Genomic DNA, 22,380 nt, shown 5'->3' on the forward strand with positions numbered 1-22,380 from the left:
TGGGTCAGCAGAGTGAACAGCAGTGGACTGAGCACTCAGCCCTGGGGAGCCCCCGTTCTCAGTGTGATGGTGTTGGAGATGCTGCTTCCAATCCGGACTGGCTGAGATCTCCCAGTCAGGAAGTCTAGGATCCAGTTGCAGACGGAGGTGTTCAGGCCCAGTAGGATCAGCTTTCCAATCAGTTTCTGAGGAGTGATTGTGTTGAATGCTGAACTGGTCTATTAAACAGCATTCGAACGTATGTGTCTTTTTTGTCCAGGTGGGTTAGGGCCAGGTGGAGGGTGATGGCAATGGTGTCATCTGTTGAACAGTTGGGACAGTAGGGTGTCCAGTGAGGGGGGCAGCAGGGTCTTGATATGCCTCATGACAAGCCTCTTGAAACACTTTATGATGCTGGATGTGAGTGCAACGGGACGGTAGTCATTTAGGCAGGACACGGAAGACTTCTTCGGCACGGGGACGATGGTGGCGGCCTTGAAACATGTTGGAACAGTGGCACTGCTCAGGGAGATGTTGAAGATGTCAGTGAGAACATCTGCTAGCAGGTCTGCACATCCTCTGAGCACTCTACCAGGAATATTGTCTGGTCCAGCAGCCTTCCGTGGGTTGACCCTCGCATCAGCCATGGTGACACACAGAACCTGGTCATTTGGAGGAGGGGTGGACTTGCTCACCACCACATCATTTTCCACCTCAAACCGGGCATAGAAGTTGGTTAGGGCTAAGGAATTGAAAGTTACGGAGGAGATTGAGACTTTGAGAAGTGTTGTGGATGTAGGAGGGAATGGACTGAACTAAGGGGAATAGAATGGAGTGGGGCAGGAGCAGGCAGGGACAATAGGCTTACCCGGACAGTCAGGCTTTATTACCTCTGTTGTGAATGGCATATGGTCTTGCGAATAAGGAATTCAAACATATACAACTTACAATAATCAATACCCTGAACTGTATAAAATACAGCCAATTCTGTATAAAAGTATCAATTTTGTATTCAGTCTGCAGAAGAGTGTGGGTGAGAGGGGCCATGCCATTCTCTTGGAGCACAAGTAAAATAAAAGGATTGCTTAAATCGTAAAAGTGCATGTGTTCTGGGCCCAGTTACTTCCGTTATTCTATTATCAGTGCTGACAAGTTACTTTAATATTGTTACTAGTCCTCACTGTCTGAGGTACCCCAATGACAACATCAAGTATCTAGTTGCAGAAGAAGATACAGAGTCACAGGTCCTGAGTTTGTGTGGAATGATTGTGTGAAATGTTGAACTGTAATTGATCAACGGCAACCCAGCATATGAGCTCCTGTTGTCCAGGTAGTTCAGAGCAGAGTGAAGAGCCAGAGAAATCACATCTACTGTTGACCTACTGTGGCGGCAGAGAAATTGGAACAGATCCAGGACATTTCTGAGGCAAAATTGATTCATGCCATAACCAATCTCTCAAAGCACTTCATTACGGCTGATGTAAGTGCCTCTGCAGGGTAGTCATGGAGACACCGTACCACAGTCTTCTTGGTCTTTTTGAAGCAGGTGGAAATCTCAGAGCGCAGAAGCACAGAGGTGAATGTGCCCAATAATACGCTGGTCCGCACAGATCTCTAGAACTTGGCCAGGTTCATCATTTGGATCAGGTGCCTTTCATGGATTCACTCTCTTGAAGGATGCCCAGATGTTGGCCTTGGAGACTCAAATTACAGGACCATCCAGAAATGTGGGGTTACTTGTGGGTATATATTAGCTCTGCCTATCAATGGCATTGCATCTGTGAGAAGTGCTTGCTGCCACTCATGTTGCCCAATCTCGCCTTGTAGGAGGTTATATTGTGCAAGCTCTGCTACCACCATTGAGCATCCATCTGTTATTCCAGTTTAGTCCAAACTTGCCTCTGTACACCAGCAATGGCCTTCTGGAGGTCACACCTGGACTTCTTATAACCCTAATTGTCACAGATCAAGTGTTCAGCAGATTACAGATCTCCTCGTTCACCCAGTGCTTCTGGTTGGAGAAGGCTCAACATGTCTTGGTGGGTATACACTTGTCTACACATGTCCTTATGAAACTGGTGATGACTATGGCATATTCGTGTAGATCTGCTGATGCATCCTTGAACATGGTCCAGTCCACCAATTTGAAACAATCCTGAACAATGTCCTTCACCTCTTCCATCCAGCTCTTAGTATCCCCCTTCACTGGTGCCACACTCTTCGGTCTCTGTCTGCATACAGGCAGAAAAAGGGCAGCCACCTCCTGGGTATACCAACATGCAGTGAGGGATAGAGTGCTAGGCACACTTGGTGGTGGGGCAGCAGTGGTCAAATGTGTTGGATCCTCCAATATTACCGATAATGTGTTGACAGTAGTTAGGCAGATTTCATCAAACTAACCTGATTAAAGTCTCACACTGCAATGTGACAGGCATCGGGATACGCTGTTTCATTCTTGTAGATCGCAACACTTAGTTCCTTCCGTGCCAGCTTGATACCTGCTTGAGATGAGATGTTGACTGCAGTCAGGATTATGGTTCAGGATTCCTGTTGAAGGTAGAATGGTCAGTACTTCACTGCCAGATGTTCCTGGTCAAGGCAACAGGAATGATACGAGACTGTCACGTCCGTGCACCATGATGATTTTTTCATAAAGCAGATGCTGTCCCTATTCCCCTTATCACTGTTGTTCAGTCCATTCAGTGGATTGTAAAATCCTCAGACTGGAGTTCTGTGTCAGGAGAGTTGGGAGTGAGCAATATTTCTGTGAAACAGAATACACAGTAGTCCCTCTAATAAAGCAATCTTACTCTGAGGTCCTCAATCTTGTTTTCTAATGACTGAACATTAGCCTGCCTCAGCCCCAACCAGACTGCATTTTGTTCTGTCCCAAATGTTGGTACTTCATCCCAGTCAAAGTGGAGGAGCAGTGACACTTCAGTTCAGAAACAGCGGTAGGTGATCAGGGGTAAGTTTCCAGCCACAATAAAAACAGTTGATTCATGCAGAGAATTCCGTTTTTTGTTTCAATCTGAAGGCACAGAAGGTGGCTTTTCCAGCAACTCTGTTGACAGGCTTAATAATAGATTAGAGATTTGTTTCCCAATTACATGTCTGCGCTACTATTAATTCTCTCTTTTCACTGCAAGGCACGTACTGGTAATTGCATGGGTGGTTCACTTGTATGTACCAATGTTTCTTTGAATACAGTTCATATATAAAAGCAGCTTAATTAACAAATAAGTACGCATGCAGTCCTGATGGAGAAACCAAGAATTAAATTCCAGAAATAAATAGCAGTCTGCAGTGAACAGAAAAAAAAAACAAATCATGTCAGCACAGTAAAAATAACTAAGTGACACTGCTTTACTGATTTGGGAATGGTTGATGTTACCACTTGACATTAAGAAAAAATTAGCTTTCTTTCTAGTGAGTACCTTAGTGCTATCATAATGAATACAGAATTCACAGCAAATGAATAAGTACAGGTATGTGTCGCTTGATATCCACGATACGTTCTGTGAAATCAGATGTTGTGTGATTGTGCGAACACCATATTATATACTTAGCAAACCTATATGGAGTACTGTAGTGTACCTGTATTGACTAAATAGCCAAGAACTTACACTAAAACTGTACACTGTACACTATAATACATACACTATAATTTTCTATTTCATTTTAAACTTTTTAATTTTTTTCACTTTTTAAACTGCTGCTGTCACTAGGAGTGGTTTTGCTGCATTTGGAAGCCATGATGCACTTTACGGTAATATTTTCAAAAGAAAATTAAACAGAGAGATAAAGCTGCTACACTCAAGAGACATGCAAAACACAAGATTGGTTATGTCCACTACGTCACGTTCTCCAATTGGGACTACAGACGTATATGCAATCGGACGTCGTCTGGACGGACATTAAGTGGCGCACACCTATAAATAATCATCAGAATATAATCTAAATGCCATTGTTTCATTATAAGGCAAGCAGACACCCCACCTGTCCTGGAAGTTCCAGGAGTCTCCCGCATATTTATAGCGGCTCCCTGATGCCCACATATTATATACAATATCCCGGAAATCGATTTTTTTGAGAGCGAGTGAGCGAGAGGGAGAGAGAGAGAGTGAGTGACAGATGTAGCGAGAAATTGACCGAGAGAGCATCCTGATTGGTCTCTCTTCATGCTAAGTAGACCTATCAGCTTTCTCTGTGGGCGGGCTTTACAATTGACCTCTCTCTCTCTCTCTTTCATTGTCCATAAGTTCAGTTTAGTGTCCTGCAGCACCAAGGCAGAGTGTTCCAAAAAAAGAAAATATAAAACATACCTCACCTCAGACTACACTAAAGTGTACCCCTGCCTAATAGGGTTCAAAAATAATGACAGTGTTGCTCGCTGCACTGTTTGCAACAGTGAATTTTCTACTGCCCATGGTGAGTTAAAATGTAAAAGACATGTTGAGGTGAGTTTAATAGGTGTCATTTGTTCATTAGCATAGCTAACATTATTTAAACTAGCTGGCTAGCTGCTAAGGTGCTATTCTATTTTTGTCCTAAGTGATGAGGCCAAACTCCCTGTAGACTTGCTTAAAGTTGTAATAGAATAAAAAAAATTACTCCGTGATAATAGAATATAAGCTCAAGAGATCCCCCCTCTTACAAGACAAAGCAGTTCTTCAAAGATGCGAGTGCATTCTACAGCAGGTGCTTTCAAAAAATCTTGGAGAAGTTCCCAATGAGACCAAATCTTGAAAAATCTGTCAGTGGTCAATGCAAAGAGCCAAGGTGAGGTGAATCCAGAGCAGATTTTGACTTTGGCAGAGAGATTTCCAAATGTGATCAAGGCAGATGCAAGAGAACAGCTCCACTTGTAAGTCCTGGATTATGTCTCAACTAAACTTGAAGGACTGGTGCCAAACTACAAAAGTTTGCCAGTTGATGAGTTCTGGGGGAAGCTGTCCAAAGTAAAATCTATGAGCACAGGGCAGCTGAGATTCAAAGAGCTCTAACAGTTGGTGAAGCTGCTTCTGGTGCTGCCAAATTCTAATTGTGATGTAGAAAGGGCATTCAGCATGGTGCGTCACATTAAAGACAGAATTCAGGAGTCAGCTGTCTCACAAAACACTTGAGAATCTGATGTCTGGCAAAATTAACAAATTCATTGGCAGAGACTGCTATGAGGTTGAGACTTCCGGCAAAATGCTCAAATCTGCCAAGCAAGCCACATCACAGTACAAGGAAAGTTTGCAAAAGAAATAGAAAAGCTATTTGCATTAGCATTTAGCTATTAGCATTGAGACTGCCAACAAAATACTCAACAAGGAATATATATATGTATGTGTGTGTCTGTGTAAATAGTTTCAATATGTGATCAAATAAATTGTTGTGTTCTTTCATAATCAAATGACCTGTATGCATACACCCTCAGAGGTCGACCGGTGGGGGGATATGGGGTTGCGGGGGGCAGAGGTGGTGGCGCTACCTCCCTGAAATGAGTTTTTGCAGGGTGGGATATCTGGGCAAGGTTAATACAAGGTCCTAGAAATGGAAGAATGCTGAAAGACAATAAAGGCTTGAGGTGCACAAAACATTGAACCTCAGATCTTATTATCAGGACAGTGGACTGCATTCACCTAATATCAATATCAACCGAGTCATCAGGAAAATCTCAGAGAGCAAACCACTCTGACATGATCAGAAGCTCACATAGGAAGAATTGAATTGAATTACATAAGTAAGATTGGGATCCAGGCAAAGCTGAATGAAGATTTTGGTCTGAAGGTGATGAAGAGATTGAATAATTCCAAATCCAGAGCAGAATGTGGTGCCAGCTGAATGAGTATGGGCTATAGATGGCGGGACTTTGTAGCAGTTGGTGGTTAAGAAGAAACCCAGTTCTTTGTGTTATTAAGAGACACTGTTCTGGGTGAAACCAAAGGAACAGGGTGAGCTGGTGCCAAGAGCTCACTATGAACTGTTAAGAACCATTGAAGTAACAAGTAATCAAAACCACCTATAAAATTTCGAGCAAGTCAGTTGCAGGGGACAAGGGATGGAGGCAGCAAGGGTACCAGTGGTGGTGAGCAGAATGAGAATGAGATTTAAGATTCAAGATTCAAATCTATTGATCACGTGAACATCGAAACAAGCACACAGAGAAATGTGCCATTTGTGTTAATGACCAACATACCCGTGGATGTGCTGCAGGCAGCCCACAAGTGACGCCACACATTTCAGCGCCTACGTAGTCTGCCCACAGTGCTTGGCAGGAGAACACAGAACACAACGAGCAACAAGAGGAAAACAGCAGAATAAGGCCTGATCCTCCCACCCACGTACACACACACTCTTACAATGCCAGGACAGGACCTCCAGCTTCCAGCAGAGCAGGGTTTAGTCAAGGTTAGGAGACTAAAGGTCAACAGTTCAAAACCCAGGAGCAATAGACTGTAATTTTCAACTGCATGGTCTTTCTCCAGAGGCTCGTGAATGTGGAGTGCCACGAGTGATTCGGACATTTATTGCTAATATTATTATTATTATTTTATTATTATTTACTCAGTTCTCACTGAGTGGAACATAAAGAAATCCATTCTCCAGACATCTATGAAAGTGAGATATATAAGCATAAAAATCAATACATCTCATAGCGTCCTTTTGTCTGCTGGATGCCAGTTACTGGTCCTGTCCATTCATTTGCTGTATTCGCAGGGGGGTTGGGAGTAAGCTCCACACTATAAAAAGAAAGTTATGATGTTGTCAAGGACTGAAATTCCCTGACATTACTTTATCAACTTTTCTACCTAACACCAACAACACAACCATCAGCCCACCCACCTCAATCATTTCTCCCAAAAACTTGTTTCCTGCTGAAGATGATTATGGAATTTTTTTTTCATTTCCTCTTAATTCCCTCTGATTGCTTCCATTAGTGGGAGCAACACCTGCAAAGGGACATCCCTATAGAATAATGGACCAGTCATTTAAAACCCAAAGGGTAGTGAAATTCTGTAATTCTCTGCCCCCAAAGATGGTGTCAGCCAGATCATCAGCTAAATTCATGAGAGAGCTAGATGAATATTTGAAGGATTGAGGAATTGAGGATTATAAGGAATTAGCACAGAACAGGAGTTGAGGTCAGTGTAGATCGGACATCATTGTATGGAATGGTGAGGCAGGCTTGAGAGACCTTGTGCTCTATTCTTGCTTCTATTTCCTCATGTTCTGTCTTAACCTTTCTTGGCGCCAATAGATTGCACTGAACTGCATGATTTTCAATTGTGCTGAAATTAATGAGCTGTTTCTTTCCACCTCATTTGGACAGGTTGATTGACAGTAGGTTATAAATTAATCATTACTATTAAAATCACCAAGGCCTCTTCCGGAGACCAGTAGCTGCAGAAGATCTTTGGCTCCCTCTGGCTTCCCACTCGGGAGTTAAAATGCACCCTCATGAATCAGGCGTGCTGACATTTATTTACATGTACTCTACAAATGGAAAGTTTGAAGAGTTGGTTTTGCATTAAGATACAGTACTGACCTTCATGCTTAATCTCAGGTTTTGAGATATGACACGCACAACAATTGCTTTCTGTGTGTGTTATTATCATAAACCAAACAGCACAGAAATAGAACCTTCAACCCAATGAATCCATGCTGAACACAGTGCCCACAATGCTGATCCAAATTTTCTAAGCCTCATTTTCCATGTACCTATGCAAATGCTTCATAAATGATAATACTGTACCTTCCTCTACCACTTCCTTTGGCAGCTTATTCCATATAATCTCCCCACACTACGTGAAAAAGATCTTTTTAACTCTTGCCTCTCACCTTGTCTATGCCCCATGGTTTTGGACTCCCCTATCCTGCTGAAAAGATTATTACCATCCACCTTTCTATGCCTCAATTTTAAATATTTCTACAAGGTTGTCCCTCAGTTTCCTATGTTCCAAAGAATAAAGACCCAGCCTACCAACTTCTGTCAATAACTTAGACCCTCTAGATTTGGCAATGTCCTTGTAAATATTTTCTACACTATTTCCTGTTCATCCACATCTTTCTCATAACAGGGTGACTAAAACTGTACACAGTATTCTAAGTGTGGCCTCACCTATCTGGATTTACCACTGCTCAGTTTGTAACCACAAGAAACTGAAGAGAGTTGTAGACACAGCTTGGCAGGCTCAGAAACCAGCCAGAGCTCCACGGATTCTGTCTCAGTAAAACAGCGACCCCACTCACCATGCTCATTCTCTTTTCTCCTCTCTCCCAATAGACAGAAGATGCAAAAGCTTGAAAACTTGTACCACCAGGTTTAAGGATAGCTTCTACCCTACTGTTATATGACAGACTCTTGACTTCACTATCTACCTCATTATGATCTTTGTGTACTATCACCTACCTGCACCGCACTTGCTCTGTAGCTGCCTCTGCGTTCTGTTACTGTTTTACCTTGAGCTGCCTCAATGCATTGTGTAATGAATTGATCCGTATAAACAACAGGCAAGGCAAGTTTCTGGGTATTTGTGACAACGATACACCCAATTCCAATTACTTATACAACTGCAGCAGAAAGGAGTGGCGTGTGAAATAGTTTCTACAGCATCAGTGACCCAGGTTCAAACCTGCCACTGTCTGGAAGGAGTTTGGAGGTTCTCCCCATGACACTCTGTTTTCCTCCCACATTCCAAAGGTGAAAAGGTTAGTAGGTTAATAGGTCACATGGGTGTAATTGGGCAGCACAGATTCGTTGGGCCAAGAGGGACTGTTAAGTACTGTACCTCTAAATAATATTAAATAATTAAATGATGTTCCATCTCCTAGTCTCGGTGCCCTGGCCAATGACGAACAGCCTTGTCTCCTCATTCAATGAACTGTGCATTTATGCATCCAGAACCCTTTGTCCCAGTACACTCCCTTATGCTCTACCATTCATAATGTAAATGCTACACTGATCTGACTTTCAAAAATGCACCATCTGACAAGTATATTGGCAAAACACTTTTGAAGGAAAATTTGCCAAGAACAATCATGGTGAAGTCCATGATTCCCCATGTTATACAACACGGCATGTTAATAATGATGATGATGATGATTATCATTATCCAAATATTGATAGATTTTGTTCCTCAGAATTCCCTCCTGTAACTTCTCTACAACTGATGTCAGGCTGACCAGCATATAGTTCTCTAACTTGTCCTTGCTACCCTTTTAAATGACAGAACAACATTTGCCAACTTCCAGCCTTTGGGAATTTCACTAGCTAGTGATAAAGGAAATATCACTGCAAGATTGAAAAAGTCATAGTCCAATGCATAGATGCAGAACCTCAGTAGAACCTCCAACATCGTTGAAAGAGAGAGACTCCACTTGAACACATAGGCACCATGAGCTGCCATACTGTCTCCCCTTCTAACAGAAGAGGGATCCCACCAGTGATCAAAAGGCCAGCAGTTGACACATTCACCTGAAAGTTTCAATCTTTCTTGTGTTCTAATCTGCGATTAATTGATGCTTCAGCTGGTGAAATGGAGTTGAACGTCTCGAAGTTTCTTCACCTCGAGGGTGTTTGAACTCATCATCGCTTCCCAGAATCTTCCTGGAGACAGCAAAACACTGGATCACTTAAACAATCTCCAAACTGTAAAAAGTTACGGAGAGAAAGCAGAAGAATAGAGTTTAGAGAGGGAAATAAACCTGCCATGGTCGAATAGGTGAATTCTGCTCCTATGTCATTATGCTCTTAAGAAAACTCCTCCAGCTCACTGGAAGGATAAACAAACCAACTTCAGCATCCCAGTCCAATATCCCCAGCATGCAGGCCCTGGTAACTCTCAATTGGCTGCTGGGACTGACTATGTAATTTGCTTAAATGACTGGAGACTTCTGAAACAGAAACACTCCATGGTGGGAGGAAATTACTACAAAGATAGAGAAAAATATTCATGGATGTGCTCAATGCTTTCATGAGGGTACAACAACCCACTGACCCATGGGAACATTTAGCCCGGATATATTAAAAGTGGAGAAAGTTTATTCAGGCTGGCATAAACAAATGGAGGATCAGACTCGATGGGCTAAATGACAATATTCTGCATATATGATCTTATATTATTGAGGGCCTTGATGCCATGCGCCTGTAATGCTTGGCAGCCCTGCATAAACAGCGTAGCCTTGCAAAGTACACGCAAGCTCACACCATCTGTCACCTCCTGGCTGACCTGTGGAAGGGTCTGAGGTTCCTACATTGGCTTCTTTTAGCAGTTGAGAACCCTCAAGACCAGAGTGGGAACAAGATATCCCTGATACCAGGAAACAGTCTAAAAAACAGAAAAGAAATAATAATATATTGTGTACTCGTCGAGTCCAAAAGTATGCACTTTAAACTCTTAATATATACTATGTTTAGTAATCATTCCCTTTAGACCCTGAGAGGCAAGAGGCAGAGCAGAAGCAGGAAGATTAAGGAAAATCATTTCTGATTGGCGAATAGTACTTTTCAGAAAAGCATTTCCTATTGGTTAATCGTGAGATACGTCAGCCAATAAAAGGAATGTTAGCTGTACCAGAGAAGTCATTGAGAATGGGCTGGTGTTTTGAGCTTAAGACATAGGAGCAGATTCAGGACATTTGGTCCATACAGTAGGCTCATGTGGTAAGTTAAGAGGCTTTGGCAAAAAGAATCTCAGGAAGGTTCCTTGAATTTTCTTTTAAATTTTAGGAGTATTCAGGTGGCAGTTAGAGCAGTGACATACTCCTCCTGTAAGATGTGGGAGTCCCTGGTGGAAGTGTGTCCAGCTGTAACTCCTGACCGACGGCGTGAAGGAGCTGGGTTTGGAACTAGATGCACTCAGGATCCTGTGAGATGCTGAGACTATTGCAGAATTGAGTTTTAGTGAGGTGATCTCACCTGAGGCACAGACAGAAAGTAGCTGGGTGATTGTCAGGAGACGGCAGATCGTGCAAGAACCCCTGTAGCCATTCCCCTTAAGAACAATAATATTGCCTTTGATACTGATGGTAAGGGGGCGGGGAGGAGCAGTGGTCAGGTGTTTAGCACCAGTGCTGTAGCTCTTGGGCACAGCAGGAAAGGGTGAAGGCAGCACGTACATGATGCACCATCAATAACTCTCTCTGAGACTGATGCACCATCAATAACTCACTCTGAGACGTAAAGGCGAGATATCGTCTTTTATTGACTGGAAAAAGGAACAAGCAGTGAGTGAACACCATACTACATCCTGGAGACTGAGGCCGGGCTCAGGCCTCAATCGCCTTTATACCGGGGTCTGTGGGAGGAGCCACAGGAGCAGTCAGCAGGGGGCGTGTCCAGACAGGTATATGTAGTTCACCACAGAGACATGAGGCGAGATATCAGCTTTTATTGACTGGAAGAAAGAACAAGCAGTGGTTGACCACCATACTACATCCTGAAGACTGAAGGCCGGGCTCAGGCCTCAATCGCCTTTATACCAGGGTCCGTGGGAGGAGCCACAGGAGCAGTCAACTGGGGGGGGTGGGGGCGTGTCCAGGCAGGTATATGTAGTTCACCACAGTACAATGCGCTGGAGGAACTCAGCAGGTTGGGCAGCATCCGTGGAAACAAGCAGACGGTGAAGGCAGAGCTGACTATAGTAACTGGGAATTCAATTAGTTGGGGGGTGGGGGGGGATGAACAAGAGATTCTGTCCCCAAAAAAGGGACTCTATACTGGTCTGTTGCCTCTCTGGAGCCAGGGTCCACAGAGTGTACAATAACATACACAAAGGGAGAGGGTGAGCAGCTAGAAATCAGTGAGCAAGCTGACACAAATTTCGTGGGTAGAGAAAGGACTGGGGTACTGCAGAGTGACTACAGAGGGCCAGGGAAGAACTTCATAAGAAGGACCTTGACGGTAGTTGTTCTGTTTTGTAACTTCAAAACATAAAAACTAATTGGAATAAAAAGACAGGAGTTGAAAATGATGCGAGACTTAGTTTGTAATTACTTTAAATGAGGCAATCACGTATCACATGGTAGTGTCATGATGTATGCAATTCATTTATTTTTACATGTAACCTGTAATGAATTATTTAAATGAACAAGATTGCTTAATTAAACAATATTTACAATATTACCTCATTGCTAAATGATCACCACTCCTCCCTGCTTAGCTATAAACTCTAGCTCAATGTAGAATTCATCTCAACTACTTACACAGTATACTATATAATGCAGCAACTATATACAAACATCTACAGAATAGTAAATTTTTAAATTGTCCCATACAGACCTAAAGGTTTGACCATAACGTCGTTCCTTACAAGGGTCACTCTGCCTAGTAGGTGAGTCTCGTGGCTGTGAAACAATCTCAGGCGCCTCCTCATGGTGGCTGTAGGATTTGACTCAGATGGCAGGAAGTGGTTCTGACAGCTCTGTGCACCTTTCTTCTTCCTTTTTCTTCTTCTAGTTTGTACATCTTGATTATGACAAGGTGCATTTATTCACAGGAGTATTCTCTTATTAATCCTTTTATTATTCCCTTTACAATCTGATCTCCCCTCTTGGTTTCCTCATTCACAACATTATTTGTGGATCTCTTGTTTTTTTGGCCTTCCATTCATCCAGCTGTACCTTTGTCTTTGCATCTTTCGGCCTCTCACTGGAAGGTTATGCCATAACCTTAATGCAGGCTGTGGCCAGAATGAACGCAAGTCATTGAACAGGAATGGAGGTGGCCATTTTGTGAGACTGTCCTTGGGTTTGCCATTCTGTGAACTGTTGGATGAACTGGTTCTTGTTCTGAGATAATTTAATCAGAGCAATTGAATATGGGCACAAAAACTTTCTGCTAATGATCTGCTAAACCTGGGACCATTCTCAAATAAGAAACTGTTCATTGCGTAAAATGGCAGATTTGCAGAAGTATCGTAGTCATCTGGGCCCAGCATTTGAGGCTACGTCCACACTAGACCGGATAATTTTGAAAACGCTAGTTTTGCGTAAAAACGATAGGCGTCCACACTATGTGTTTTTGAAAATATCTCTATCCGCATTGAAACGGAGATTTTGGCAAACCTCCTCCTCCTGCGCATGTGCAGGACACATGTACCGAAAACAAGCGACGTGTTTGGTGTCAAATCTCGCCGTAAAAGTGCGCGTTACAGACTAGAAAAACTTAAAACGACGGACAGCTGTTGGCTCTCATGCAGGAGAACTTAAAACTAAAAAAAAACAAATACTGGAGCATACGGCGGCAACTGACAGGGAGTTCATAGACAGTATAATCCAGCTGACGATGAACATTGAAAAACTGACTAACTCTGTTGCATTAATAAAGCACCTTGTTAAATGTATAAAACATGTCTGCATCAGTATATTCTTGTATTTCCATACAATGTTACATTAGGCTGTTACACATCTACTGTCAGAGAAGTACTTGCAAAAATAGGTAAACCACCTTCATACGAGCAAGGACAGAAAACAGGGCAAAGTGAGTACAGTATACTTATTTATTTAGTAAGTTATGGGTCAAAGTATTTGGTGAGTACATTTCTAACTCTTCTGGCTTCAGTCTCGTTGCCGTCTGTTCTGAAATTGTTAGGTTGCGTTCAAGAAAACAATGAAATAGTGAGCTGCCGTCTGACAGTGTTTTCAGAAGTCTCTGGTTACCCCATCCACACTGATCTGCCTGAGCAGCGTTTTCAAAAATATCCAGCCTGGAAAGCGTTTCTGAAAAGCTCCGGTTTCGGGAGCTGAAAACGCCGTTTTAGTGTGGACGGAGCGTAAAAACGAAGAGAAAAAGCTTCGGTTATGGATTTATCCGGCGTAGTGTGGATGTAGCCTGAGTGACCTAGTTTGACTGGTTTGAACCAGTTGAACCAGTAAGAGTTGAATAGAATAAAAGAAGCCACATAAGGCACCAAGTTGAAAGTGAAGGCTATAAAACAACACAGCTTGTAGTCCTGGGCTACATCCATAGAAAACTGACGCAGGTCAGTCAAATGACTTAGAGAAACAAAACTGAAACATCAGAGATTGATCTGATAAGAGAAAAAATAAAAATGAAAGGATTTCTGAGCACAGGCAATGAAAATGCTCCAGAGACCAACCAGCGAGTATGTGGAAGACTCCACGTCAGACATGTGGAGGTTCACGTGCTTGTGAACTGAGACACTAAAAGTACTTGTCAGTAAATATAGATCCTCTCTGTGCCAAACTGATCACTATTACTAAGGGGTAATCCTTGTAACAACGCAGAGTAGATCCTGGATCTTTATACTCACAAAAGCCGAATGCTTGCAGCTTTCCTGAAGCTCCTTGAACTCTCTTCTGCCTTAAAGCTAAGGCACGTTTTGCAAGTAACTTCCCAATTAACAGATCAAAAGCTTTCTCAGATATGTTACCTACAAAGGCTGCTGTAGTTGCACCCGTGCTTTCGTCACTTTCATAATTCCTCCGAGTAGCATGGTCGTTCCTTGTTCCAATTTGCTTTCCAACCAGAGGCACATAAGTTAGAGGTTGGCACCAACACCTGCTTTTCCTCCTGTATACCATGACCTGGCAATTGTTCATGGTGTACAGCATGGAGACATACGTGGCACCATCCAGTACCTTTCTTAATTCACTTTCATTTGACCCTATTGCAGGGGATGTGGCATGCAAATGGTGGATGGATCTCCAATCAAGATGCAGTTGTCTCAGCCAATCACACCTCCAAAATGCTGAACCTCCTTTTTTTTAACCACATACAAGCCTAATTTAGCTTATTGGTTGTTGTATTTCACTGTTACAAATGTTATTCCCAAGGAGTTAACTTTTCTCCAGTATAGGTTCTTAGTTGGATATTTGCAGGCTTCAGTTTAGTACCTCTGAAATAACATTCAAACTCATTTTGTGGAATGACTGAAACAGTCGAGCCAATATCCAATTCCATTTTACAGTAATTAATTTGTCATCACTTCTGGTGTAATCCATAGTGCTTGTCTCTTGATAGTTTTCACATTGTAAACCTTAAAACTACCCAGTCCTGTGTCACTCACATCATTATCAGAGTTTTCATCGACAGCACATAGATTGGTGCTCTTTTGAAAACTCGATTTATCTTTATTCTTCCCCATGCAGTCCATTTACTTTTGTCTGCCTGGCATGTTCTTTGTAGTATCCTACTTTTTTGCACTTTCTGCAAGTTTCACCTTTAAACCTGCAGTAGTTTGGTGTATGTGAGCCCCTGCCACAAGACGGGTAACACAGTTTGTTTGGCCAGGCTGGCCTTGTCTAGAATGTGGCAACTACAATGTCATTATTTCTCTGACTGTAATTTCCATTGATTTCAATTGCTCTTTTAAATATAAGTTGTGCTTCAGTTAGGAGCCATTTTTGAACGCTTTCTCATAAGTTTCCACAGATTAAACAATCTTGGTGTATCATTGAACTAACAATGCTCAGACAATCTCTTCAATTCTGTCACGTATGCTGAAATGGACTCTCCTTTTTGATTCCATTTATGAAATCTAAAGCATTCGGCAATCAACATTGGTTTAAGTTTTAAATGCTCCCACATTACTTTCACGATATCGGCAAAGTTCATTTCATCTGATTTGGTTGGAGCAGTTAAACTTCTAAGCAAACTGTATGCTTTTCCACCCAATTCTCTCAACAAAACTGGCGTTTGTTTTTCATTGGCTACTTCATTTGCTTCAAAATACAGCTTAACCTGCTCAGTATACTATATCCAGTTATCATTTGTGCAATCAAAAACATCTATCTTTCTGACGTAGCCGGCCATTTCTGCTCCTGTATTTGTGATTTTAATCACCCAGTAATCGCTGTTTATGAACCCAAGAATTCATCCATTTCTGCCTTTTTTAAGACTCTTTCGCTTCCCCTTGTGAAAAAAAACAAACGTTGTGCTTTTTAGAAATGCAAACTTCTTGCCGTATTTCAACTGGTAGGTAGTCATCTCGGGTCTGTTTTAAAAGTCCCTTGTCACCACTGTTATGTTTTTTAACATAAAAGTATTTGAAAGAAAAACACAGAGCTGGGAAATGCGAATCGTGGCTTTGTTTTACTTTTAGCAAGGCACACATTTATGGTGGAGTAATTTTATACAGTGTGTCATTCACATACTTCTACATATAACCCATAACGAATTGTGTAAACTACAAAGAATGTTTATCAAACAATATATTATATATCAATATTATGGAAATATGAAATATAACATCAGAGGTGAACGGTACATGAGCAACAGGTTACATCTGAACCAGAGGGGGACCAAGATCCTGACAGGCAGATTTGCTAGTTCCGCTGGAGTGGATTTAAACTAGGTTGGCAAGGTCTTGAGGGGAGGGGGTTGGCAGTGGGATCCCAAGTATCAAGCAGGCAAATGCGAGGTAGAAAGTGATGTAGAAGTAAGTGACTGCAGATTAAATAGGCATGACAGACAGGAGAATAGCCAAGAATGACAAAAGTCAATCGCATTAAAGTGCCTATATTTCACTGCAAGAGGTCCAATAGGTAAGGCGGATGAACTTGGGGCTTGAATGGCTACATGGGAATGTCATATTATAGTCATTATGGAAATATAATAGAGGGAGGGACAGCTTAATGTTCCAGGGGACAGGTTCTTTAAGCAGAATAGAGGCTGAAGGAAGAGGGGAGAGACAGATGCATTTTTAAGTAAGCGTAACGTTACTGCAGCAGCGAGAGATGAAATTACTGAAGGATAATCCGGAGAGGCTTTATGGGTAAAGCTGAGGAATAATAAGGGCTTGATCATATCATTTTGATTGTACTATCAATCCCCCAAATAGGCAACAGGAATTAGAAGAACAAATATACAGAGAGATTGTGAGAATAATGAGATTGTCAGATTGTCATAGTAAGAAATTTTCACTTTTCTAATAGAAACAGGCACTCTCCTACTGTAAAGGGCTAAGATGGGGTGGAACTTAAGTGCATTCAGGAAAATTTTCTTGGGCAATATAAAAAGGAGAGGACAAAACTCAATGGGTAATAGGTCAGATAAAGAGACTGAGGTGTCAGTTTGGGGAGAAGTTCAGAACCAATGACCATCAATCTATTAGCTTTAAAATAGGTGTGGGAAGGGACAGCAACACACACAAAGTGCTGGAGAAACTCAGTGGGCCAGGCAGCATCTATGGAAATGTGTACTGTCAATGTTTTGGTCTGAGACCGTTCAGCAGGACTAGAGAAAAAAAGATAAGGAGAAGAGTTAAAAGGTGGGGGGACAGCAGGGAGAAACACAAGGGTATAGGTGAAACTGGGAGAGAGAGGGGTGAAGTAAGAGCTGGGAAGTGGATTGGTGGAAGAGATACAGGGCTCAAGAAGAGGAAATCTGATAGGGGAGGACAGAAGGCTGGAAGAAAAAAATGGGGAGGAGCACCAGAGGGAAGCAAACATGAGAAAATCTGCAGATGCTGGAAATTCAAGCCACACACACAAAATGCTGGTGGAATGCAGCAGGCCAGGCAGCATCTATAGGAAGAAGCACTGTCGATGTTTTGGGCTGAGACCCTTGGTCAGGACTAACTGAAAGGAAAGATAGTAAGAGATTTAAAAGTGTGTGGGGGGGGGGGGAATCCAAAATGATAGGAGAAGACCAGAGGGGGTGGGGTGAAGCTGAGAGCAGGAAAGGTGATTGGCAAAAGGGATACAGAGCTAGAGAAGGGAAAGGATCTTGGGACGGGAGGTCTAGGGAGAAAGAAAGGGGGAGGAGAGCACCGGAGGGAGATGGAGAACAAGCAGAGTGATGGGCAGAAAGAGAGAAAAAAAGGGGGGAGGGAGGAAAAAACTAAATATATCAGGGATGGGGTAAGAAGGGGAGGAGGGACATTAATAGAAGTTAGAGAAGTCAATGTTCATGCCATCAGGTTGGAGGCTACCCAACTGGTATATAAGGTGTTGTTCCTCCAACCTGAGTATGGCTTCATCTTGACAGTAGAGGAGGCCATGGACAGACATATCAGAATGGGAATGGGACATGGAATTAAAATGTGTAGCTACTGGGAGATCCTGCTTTCTCTGGCAGACAGAGCGTAGGTGTTTAGCAAAATGGTCTCCCAGTCTGCATCGGGTCTCACCAATATATAAAAGGCCTCACCGGGAGCAATGGAAGTAGTATACCAAACCAGCCGACTCACAGGTGAAGTGTCGCCTCTACTGGAAGGACAGCCTGTGAAAGAGATGATGGATAGGTTAAAAAGTATGAAGGTAAACAAATTTCCAGGGCCTGAATAGAGAAGCAATTGCAAGAACACTGGTTGAATTATTTGCAACATCATTCGACATGGCAGAGGTGCTACTTGTCTGGAGTGTAATGAATATCATGTCTTTACTTAAGGGTGGCCGGAACTATATGCCAGGTACCCTCATATTTTGTGGTAGGTTACAGGAGAAGGTTCTGAAGGCTAAGATATACATACACTTGGAAAGGCAGGTTGATAGCTTTGTGCATGGGACCTCATGTCTTACAGACTTGATTGATTATTTTAATGAGGTGAACAAGAAAACTGATTATTTAACTTTCTAAAATGCAACACCATGCAGTTATCCGTTCCTCGGTGCACTTACTCAGCTGATCCAGATCCCACTATAATTTTTTATAACCCCCTTCATTGTCCACTACTCAAATTTTCCTGGGCAGGGCAACAGGAATGATACGAGACTGTCACGTCCGTGCACCATGATGATTTTTTCATAAAGCAGGCGCTGTCCCTATTCCCCTTATCACTGTTGTTCAGTCCATTCAGTGGATTGTAAAATCCTCAGACTGGAGTTCTGTGTCAGGAGAGTTGGGAGTGAAACAGAATACACAGTAGTCCCTCTAATAAAGCAATCTTACTCTGAGGTCCTCAATCTTGTTTTCTAATGACTGAACATTAGCCTGCCTCAGCCCCAACCAAACTGCATTTTGTTCTGTCCCAAATGTTGGCACTTTATCCCAGTCAAAGTGGAGGAACAGTGACACTTCCGTTCAGAAACAGCAGTAGGTGATCAGGGGTAAGTTTCCAGCCACCATAAAAACAGTTGATTCATGCAGACTGATGCACCATCAATAACTCTCTCTGAGACGTGAAGTCGAGATATTGGCTTTTATTGACTGGAAGAAAGAACAAGCAGTAGTTGACCACCATACTACATCCTGGAGAATGAGGGCTGGGCTCAGGCCTCAATCGCCTTTATACCAGGGACTGTAGGAGGAGCCACAGGAGCAGTCAGCAGTGGGAATAGTGGACAATGAAGGGGGTTATCAAAAATTATAGTGGGATCTTGATCAGCTGAGTAAGTGCACCGAAGAATGGATAACTGGATGGCATTGCATTTTAGAAAGTTAAATCCAGGCATGACTTTCACAGTGAATGACAAGGCCCAGGCGAGTGTTGTAGAACAGGGTCTTTGGAGCACAGGTACTGTACCTTATTCACTGAAAGTGGAGTCTTAGACAGAGTGGGGAAAAAGACCTGTTAAGGCATACCAGCCTTGAGCAAATGCATTCCGTATAAAAGTTGGGAGGTCTTGGTGCAGTTACTCTGGTAAGGTTGCGCTGGAGGGTTGTGTTCAGTTATCACCAAGCTGCTATAGTTAAGATGTTATCAAACTAGAAAGAGTGCAAAAAAGTGTGAGGACGTTGCCAGGATGTAAGGGATGCATGAAGAGGTTTTGACTGGTTAGGACTTTATTTCTTTGAGTGTAGGAGACTAAGAGATGATCTCGTGTAAAATCATGAGAGCAGCGCATACAGTAACTGGGTCAAAAGAAGTGGCACTGAAAATGCACCGTTTCCTTCTAATACACCAACTCTCCGGCCCGTCCCAGAGCGGGGAGTCTTCGCACTCGTCGGACAGTCTGCTGCTGGTGGTGGGGATACCGGTGCGGTTCTGCCTCTTGTTATGCATCAATTTAGAGGCTGAATTATGAAGAGAACGCGCTTTTGGTATAGTCTTATCACCCTTTGCTCTCCGCATTGATAGGAGAGAATAACAAAAATCGTTACAAAAAAATCGTGTCAAAGCAGTACGTGGACGGTGACCATCAACCCATCTGCAATAGATTCAGCCAGAGCACGTCTGGCTGAACGGGTGCAGAGCGGAACGAATCCCCTCGTATCTCGTAGCTGGGGGAGCCATTGGGCGCGTTGCACAGGTGGCCATTTCTTCGAGTTGGTTGGTACGCGGCTTGTTTTGGTCCGGTCCGGTCTGGCCTGGCGTGGATTTTGACAGCGTCCCGGAGATGGAGTTCGCCGAGCTGATTAAGACTCCGCGGGTTGATGGTGCCGTCCTTCATCGACCCTTCCAGCCAAGGGTAGAGGGCACACTCTGCCTGACTGGTCACCACCTTATACTCTCGTCCCGACAGGACAACAATGAAGAGCTGTGGCTGCTACTTAGCAATATCGATGTCATCGAGAAGAGGTTGGTCCGTGATTCATACTGTCGGCACCTAACTGGAATCTGTTATGTACCCTTCCCTGTCGCAACCCCCCCCCCCCCCCTCAACACACACACAAACACTCAGGCAGGAATTAGTTCGACTCAAACAAGGGATACTTTCGTTAAACTAATCTTAAATCTGGGATTGATAATTAAACGCCATGTGGAATTGGGTTCCAAATCAGCCTCAATCCTTTGAATAGCCGGACACGGAACGAATGACTGACTCCTGTTTCTGTTTCTTTCTTGCTTTTAAGAGACCCCTACCGAAAGGAACGAATCCCTTCTGCAAAAGTGTTTTTGTTGCATTAATTCTACCTCTCTGTGTAATTACTACCTTATTGTGCGATGATTTGATCTGTATGAACAGTATGCACCGGTTTTCCACTGTATCTCGGAATATGAGATAAAAATAAAGCAATTTCACTTTTGACCACATTATTGGGATTTAGAAAATTCCCTTGCCTACTAAGGTTACCGTTGTTATTCCCCAGGTTTTGAGGAATAAAGCTGAAATATGTTGAGTGCAATTTAAACATAATTCATTGCCTACCACCTCCCAGGAGAAAAGTGGTCTATTGGCACCCTTACACCACTGACTATCTACAGGTCTGTATGTCATCTATAAAATATTTAAGATCAATTCACCAACACGTTTTTGCCTGTACCTCATCAACCCATGTAGTTAACTGTTGGAGTGACACAGCTGATGCACATGTGAAGAAAATGCCTGGCAAGTTTCTTGCTGCTGTTGAAGTATTTCCTAATCCTTGCTTTTTGGTTCAAATGAGCTTTATTTCATCGTTGGGGTACTTTCACTATATACGTTGAAGTTCAAAGTTCTTAAAAGATAGCTTGCCACAATGTTGAATTGATTTAGGTATGTTCCATAGGTGCTGGCAGTGCTGGAAACATTCACAGTGATGAAGTGGTTTTGAGAAGCTGGTGATGAAATGTATCAGCTCTGGCCTGAGAGGCAACTTGGATGTGCTCCAGTCTGCCTACCGACATGACAGGTCCACAGCAGATGCCATCGCTTTGGCTCTTCACCCAACCCTGGAACATCTGGACAGCAAAGATGCCATACATCAGGATGCTCTTTATCGATCATAGCTCGGCAGTTAATACCATCATCCCCTCAAAACTAATCAATAAGCTCCAAGACCTTGGCCTTAATACCTCCTTATGCAATTTGATCTTGGATTTCCTCACTTGTAGACCACAGTAAGTTCAGATTGGCAAAAACATCTTCTCTACAATGTCCATCATCACAGTAGCACCACGGGGCTGGGTACTTAGCCCCTTGCTTTACTCACTTTATACCTATGACTGTGTGGCTAAATACAGCTCCAATGCCATATTCAAGTTTGCTTGTTGTGGGCCATATCAAAGGGGGTGATGAATCAGCATACTGGAGTAGAGATTGGAAATTTGGCTGAGTGGTGTAATAACAAGCTCTTACTCAATATCGGCAAGACCATGGAACTGATTGTAGACTTCAGGAGAGTGAAACCAGGGATCCATGAGCCAGTCGTCATCAGAGGTGGAGAGGGTCAGCAACTTTAAATTTCTGGGTGTTACTATTTCAGAGGATTAGTCCTGGACCCAAAATGTAAATGCAAACACGAAGAAAGCACGACAGCACTTTTACTTCCTTAGGAGTCTGCAGAGATACAGCATGACATCAAAAACTTTGACAAACTTCCATAGGTGCGTAGTGGAGAGTGAATTACTGGCTGCATAATGGCCTGATATGGAAACACCAATGCCCTTGAACAGACAGTTCTACAAAAGGTAGTGAATTCAACCTAGTACATCACTGGTAAAGCCCTCCCGATGACTGAGCACAAGTACATGAAATGCTGTTGTAGGAAAACAACATTCATCATCAGAGATCCCCACCACGCAGGCCATATTCTTTTCTCGCAGCTGCCATCAAGTAGAAGTTACAAGAGTCTCAGGACTCACA

At 42.9% G+C, this 22,380-nt stretch overlaps 1 protein-coding gene across 1 annotated transcript in view; it reads left to right on the forward strand.

Annotated features, from left to right (window-relative positions):
• The first annotated feature begins 20,125 nt into the window (after positions 1-20,125).
• The window catches only part of mtmr9 (myotubularin related protein 9), an 89,325-nt gene continuing 87,070 nt past the window's right edge, over positions 20,126-22,380 (forward strand). The window contains exon 1 of the mRNA XM_059981654.1: positions 20,126-20,393. Within this exon, the coding sequence (XP_059837637.1) occupies positions 20,212-20,393 (182 nt within the window). The 5' untranslated portion in view covers positions 20,126-20,211. The remainder of the gene's footprint in view (positions 20,394-22,380) is intronic.

This window comes from Hypanus sabinus, chromosome 10, assembly GCF_030144855.1.
Source record: "Hypanus sabinus isolate sHypSab1 chromosome 10, sHypSab1.hap1, whole genome shotgun sequence".
Classification (NCBI taxonomy): domain Eukaryota; kingdom Metazoa; phylum Chordata; class Chondrichthyes; order Myliobatiformes; family Dasyatidae; genus Hypanus; species Hypanus sabinus.